This window comes from Morone saxatilis, unplaced genomic scaffold, assembly GCF_004916995.1.
Source record: "Morone saxatilis isolate NCDOM2014 unplaced genomic scaffold, NCSU_SB_2.0 Contig1, whole genome shotgun sequence".
Taxonomy (NCBI): Eukaryota; Metazoa; Chordata; class Actinopteri; family Moronidae; genus Morone; species Morone saxatilis.
The window spans coordinates 11,525,906-11,532,078 of NW_023339651.1; the positions used below are offsets into that span (position 1 = coordinate 11,525,906).

General features: G+C 42.1%; 1 protein-coding gene across 1 annotated transcript in view; it reads left to right on the forward strand.

Moving 5' to 3' along the window:
- The first annotated feature begins 1,298 nt into the window (after positions 1–1,298).
- The window catches only part of LOC118333879 (double C2-like domain-containing protein beta), a 7,921-nt gene continuing 3,046 nt past the window's right edge, over positions 1,299–6,173 (forward strand). The window contains exons 1-4 of the mRNA XM_035669691.1: positions 1,299–1,304; positions 3,125–3,324; positions 5,297–5,378; positions 5,659–5,755. Coding sequence (XP_035525584.1) covers positions 1,299–1,304; positions 3,125–3,324; positions 5,297–5,378; positions 5,659–5,755 — 385 coding nt within the window. The remainder of the gene's footprint in view (positions 1,305–3,124; positions 3,325–5,296; positions 5,379–5,658; positions 5,756–6,173) is intronic.

The window sequence follows — 6,173 nt, forward strand, 5'->3', positions numbered from 1 at the left end:
TCCTACGGGCACTGCACTAGTTTTCTTAAACAAGTTACGAAAATGTAAAGTATGCAAGTGAACACACTGGTCTGGTCCTTCAATCTCAGAGCTGGTTCTTAATGTCTCTGTCGCAACTCAGGAAATACAGGATTGGACTGAATGCAGAGAAAGCAGGCAGCAGGATGACTTCAGTGGTTTATTAGACAAAAGTAGCTCACTGACAGGTATGTAGACAGGTAACAGGCGGGCAGGTTCAGGGCAGCAGAAGCTCGAAAGCAAAATAAAAAGGCAAGTCAGGAACATAGCAACTATAAGATGAACTGACAAAGGATCAGAGGATCTGGGCTGATCTATGCAGTGAGTGGCTGATCAGGGAATGAGGTGCAGGTGGGGGAGACAGCGGGGTGGCATCTGGTGGACATGTAAAGAATAATGGTGAAGGAGTCTGTGAATGTGGTGGCTGAAGAGAGGGACGTAGAGGCGGACGCTGTGGCAGTCTCAGTTGTTTTAGTGATGATTTCGGAGCCAATCCTCTCTCACCACATATTGGGTAAATTAAATTAACAAAGGGCCAGTGTAGTTCTTTAACTCCATTAAAATAACTGGAGTGAAACAGCTGCCTCTGTGTTTCTCACCATAGTCAAGGTTGTTTAATGTGTCTGCTCTGTAGCCTTGAAATCCCACCCACAAATTTATCCTTTTCCCATTCGTCTGTCACTGTGTGTGGCTGCGTGCACATTGATGCCTGTTTGTTTCCGCCTTCCTAATGAGTTGCTCTCTATCGATCTGTGAAGGTCTGAGCTGTTTCATTACCAGATACCTGGTGCAAATTATCCTCACTAATTGCGAGTTTTACCGTTTCCTTCTCAGTCACGGCAGATGGTGAACTGCCTGTTGGCAGTAATGATGATTCCCAAAGAAAAACACAGACAAGGAGAGGAGAAACATAGGGAAGACAGAATAAGGAAAAAGGAAGGGAGCAAGCTGTTGAGACAATTAGAGAAAGGGAGGGAGGAGCATGGAGGAGTGAGGGCCGTGTGGCGTATTGATCGTCCTGGCTATGTCCACCTCACGCCTGAAGATAAGACTTAATGAGAGATGGAGAGATGTAAAGGAGAAGAGAGACATTTTGGTGAAAAATACAGTAGAGGAGCGGTGGAATCCATTTCACATTAAAATTACATTAGAGGCAATAAAAGTCTTTTCCATTTTCTGCGGTGAAACTAAACAATATTCACCTGCAGTGATGAAAAATCCTGAAATAGCAAACATACGTCTCTCCTATAAATAACATACATGTATTGGTGCTGTTGGCCATGAGGGTGAGTCACGGTCCTGTGAGAACATCGTCTTCCCCTTCTTCACCCTCTGTTGCTGCTCCCTCGCTTTCTTTCATCTGTCACTTTGAATCTACTCTGTTGTTCCGCTTGTTGTCAAATGCTTTGGAAACAGTTTGATGTTGTCCATGGAAAAGACGCGAGCCACGTGCATTAATATGACTTTAAGGTTTGTCCGAGACACTCCTGTTTATTACGATGTCAGTGATAGTTGGGTTTTTCTCTGAGCTGTGGCAGATTAACTCAAATGTTAGATGAAAGTCACTGAGCTCTTTAGGTGTGTCTGCTTATGAGAGAAGAAGAAGAGACAGCAAAGGACACAAAGTACAGTTTAAAGCAATGTTACTTTTGAAAGAAGATGACGCATTTATGTTCTTATTAATAAAAGTCTGAATTCATAAACAATACACCTCACCTTGGCTTGGTTCAATACACTCAGGGGTTTTTTAAACTACAGCCTTACGAGTAGCATAAAATCTTTAGATAAAAGTTACTGATGGATTTTAGTGAATTAATGACTCTTCTTCACTTGGCCAGATAAAGAGTCAGGTTTTCGGTGGGGTTTTGATACTAAAAAGATGGGAGCGTAACACTTTATTTAGGTAGTCTGCCTACAGATACCTTAATATTGCTTTTAACTTTAATATTTGTAACAATTCAACAGCTTATTAGTTGAGATTCAACAACCATTTTCTGATATTACACCACTGTGGTTTGGTTAGGTTAGGGTATGTTCATGAATTGCCACAAGCGGATATGCAATGCCATGTCGACAGAGGAAAAGGGTGTAGTCAATGCATTGCATTAGTTTGGCCCTCTTAAAGTCAGTAACGAATGCTTTGGCATTAAGGCTTCAGTCTACTTTGGTCTTAAAGTTCCAGTGTGTAATATTTAGGAGAATATTCAGTTGGTTGCAACGTGCTCCTACACTGCTAGATGCCACTAAACTCTACACACTGGTCCTTTAAATACGCTGTAGATATCATCTGGAATCGTGTTTTAAGCCCGTACAGATCTCTACTACAGTGTTACACTGTGTTGTAGCCCTCATCCTGTCACCTGTGGCAAAGGTGGCTGGCGAAGTTACATAATCTTGCTTTGATTTCTGCCGTGCTGCTGTATTATGTATTTATATATGCAGTTGATTTTTTGGCCTCAGTAAACACAGCGCTGACATATTATATCACCTTATTAAGTTGATAAGGTGAGCGTGTTGGCAAACAGCGGTGTCTTGTTTACACATCAAACAGAGGCTGAACAGCATCAGCATTCTTTTGTCGTGCGGTCCAATATATACTCTCCTTTTAGCTATGTTCTGCTCTTGACCAACTCCTGAGGGAAATATCAGAGTCTTTAGCTACTAAAGGCTCCGTTATGTTCACTGGCTAGTCGCTAACTTTGTCTGTCAGCTGTTTGGTGCTGAGCAGGTAGTTTACAGTGGAGTTTATCAAAGCTTTTTCACTGAAAACAGCTGCCAGCTGCACCTGAAGACAAGACTAATGAGAGCAGTGAGAGTGAACTTCAGCAGTACACACAACAAAACAATAAGCTGGAAGCCACTAAACTAAACAGCTCCTTAGAGCTGGGCGACCCCTTTTATATTACACACAGATATTTAATCCACTGGCAGTATAAATATATTGATTACAGGTGCTGTAATCAATATAGCAGGTCATGGCCATCATTTTCTATATGAGGCCTCCTTTTAACGCTGGACCTTCAGTCACTTATCTAGCAGCTACAAACGCAGCTCACACACCTCATCTTGATTTTTTTGGTTCTATTTCTATCTCTATTTCTCTCAGTGGGAGACTGAGCAGCAGAGAAGTCTAGAGGAGAGAGGCCGTTTGCTGCTCTGCCTGCAGTTCCTCCCCCCGGCCGGTGATGGCGACGTGAAGGGCGAGGTCAAGGAGAGGGCTCGTGGCGGGCTGTGTGTGGGTGTCAAACGCTGCGCCCACCTGGCAGCCATGGACGTCAACGGCTACTCAGACCCCTACGTTAAAACGTAAGCATGAAAGTACTAACTGAATGCCATGGTGTATTTAATTCAATAAATAGCACATGTCATTGGACACATTAAAAATGACTAATACACAACTTAGAGTGATGGATTGACATTTCAAGACCCTCATTTCAGAACAACTTCCACTCGAGCCATCCATCTCTCCCTCCACCTTAATACCTGTGTGTGGTGTTACCTGGCCGTTGGCTTATACTGACCCCATGAATCACCTTTTGTCATCTCTCATCAGTGATAGATGGCCTGAGTTAACCCTGCATACGTTAATGGTGACAAATGAGGGCCGCTTTCACACAAGTGGAAGCCATTGTGCAATATATCACTCATTCATCAAGATAATGATAACACTGTGTGTGTGTATTGACAGCCTTCAGAATGGACTGAAAGGCAGTGACATGATCTAATGTTATGGGCGTACTGTATCACGCAGGAGATGGAGTTGGGTGCTATTGTTAGTGTCACAGAGGTCTGTTGGAGTTTCATTACTCACTGATGAAAGAAAAGCAATACTGTGTGTGTCACTGTGTGCGTGTTTGTGTGTGTGCCAGCGAGGGCAGAAAGATCCCTGGGTTGAATGATGCACCCTGACACAAACTGGACAAATGAGTTTTAAAATGCCCCTCTTCTTTCTGAGTGCTGGTTCTGGCTTAGAGGGTTGTTTGTGAAATAAGTAAGACATTAAACAACCTCCTGTCACACGTACATTCATACACACTAATCTCACTTCTCCTTCCCCGTCATGCCTTTAAACTCAAGTTTTCTCCCTCCTCCTTAACACCCACTGAATCTATGCATACATCCCTCACACATCCACAGTAATACATCACGCACCTTGTTTCATTTTGGATGCGTGCTTGCATCTTTGCCCTTTGGCGGGAGCTTTCTTTCCCAGATGCTTTGTTGTGTCTGAGAGCGTGTGGGAACATACGCTCTCCGAGCTGTGGGTGGTGGGTGGAAAGCAAAATGTGAATAGAAATTTCGCCATGCTCCTTCCAGCTGGCTTAAAAATATCCTGAGAATTTAATGACACCCCACGAAGGGATGCTGAGCTTTTTCAATCTGTGCTGTGTTGGTGAAAGAATTACTGATCAGTCCACACGCTCACACGGTTAGTTTCACAAATAATACATTAAACCTTTGAGGAAATAGTTTGACGTTTTGGGAAATACGTTTAGTCACTTTTATGTTGAGAGATAGATGAAAGGATGGATACCACTGCCACATCAGTATCAGCATAAAGGAAAACTTTTGGATAGAGCCAAGCTAGCTGTGTGCATACTCTTAATTTATGTGCCATGTTTTTATAAGCAGCCCTGTGTTACAAACAGTGACATGTAATAAGACTACTCTTGCATATTTAGTTCACTCAAAAATGGACCAGTAGTATTTGCACATTATCACTTAAGTGCTGCTACTTGACAGAATCCTAAGAATCATCATGAAATTAACATTAGCCACAGAAGAGGTGCAGATTTTGCAACAAATACTGGCTAACAGACGACTCAGACGACTACATAATAATGCATTTTGGGTAAATTAATTCCATATTCCTTACTCCACCCACTCATGAAAACTCATGTCATGACTGCACAATTTATAAGAAAAACATCAGCAGAGAGGATTTAGAAGTGGTGTACCCAGTGCAGACTGAAAAATAAGTAGGCAGGCTGTATACCCTGCACTACATCACTGGGTATGACTCTATGGAAATATCAAACTACTCCTTTATGTAAATCATTTCTGAATCATCCTTCAGTGAAGAAGTGACTAAGAATGAAATACAACAGTGAGATGACAAAAAGCTGAAATGTATCCATAACTGACAGTAATTCCTGAGGGGACATATTGATTTTCTATATGAACTTACTCTGACCTTTATGTAGTCATCACTGTTACTGTACCATTAGTGCTTTACAATGACCTGTGAGCGGTAACGTAATGGTATCCTCTGTTTCAGGTACCTCAAGCCAGACGTTCATAAGAAATCCAAGCACAAAACAGCAGTCATTAAAAAGACTCTCAACCCGGAGTTTAATGAGGTAGGCATCCATGTTTGTGTATGTGCCTTGAAAGCGGGAAGCACAATAACAATGGTTGAATGTAAAGAGACAGCTCATTTAGACTTATACAGTCCTTAGAGACACTATAGTGCATGCCAACGTTCTCCAACCTTCTTGCAAGACACCCAATTACAGTTTGCATAATATTATCTGCTGCCTCATTAGTGAGTACTATTGAGATTTATAGAAGAGGAGCAACATGTGTGTTAGGTGTGATCTTCTGACCTTTGCTCTCACCCCTCTCCATCTTTTCTCCCAGGAGTTCTTCTATGAAATCACCTTCTCAGAGTTAGCTACCAAGACGCTGGAGGTCACAGTGTGGGACTACGACCTCGGAAAGTCCAATGACTTCATAGGTGAGCTGACACCACAAACACACTGGCAGCTAATCATTTCCTGCTGGTGCTCTTTTGGATTACTGATCAGCTGGCTGGCTACTTTATTAGCATTCTAATAATGTTCTACCCATGGCAGATGTTGCCAAAGATATTTTAAGATGTTCTCTATTATCTGCTATGATCCGAGTGCAGCACTGCCTGTAATTTGCAGGGTTTAGTTGCCAAAAGGGTGCCAGTGACATTTTGGCTGAAAATGAGCTTTATACCATACTTGCTCTATGAGTGGGAGTAAGTAATTACATTTACTCCTGTTCTTCTATTTGAATAACTTTTTTTGTCTAGTTCTACTTTTTCTGGGATATTTAAAGGTCCAGTGTGTAACTTTTAGGAGGATCTATTGGCAGAAATTGAATATAATATACACACATATGTTTTC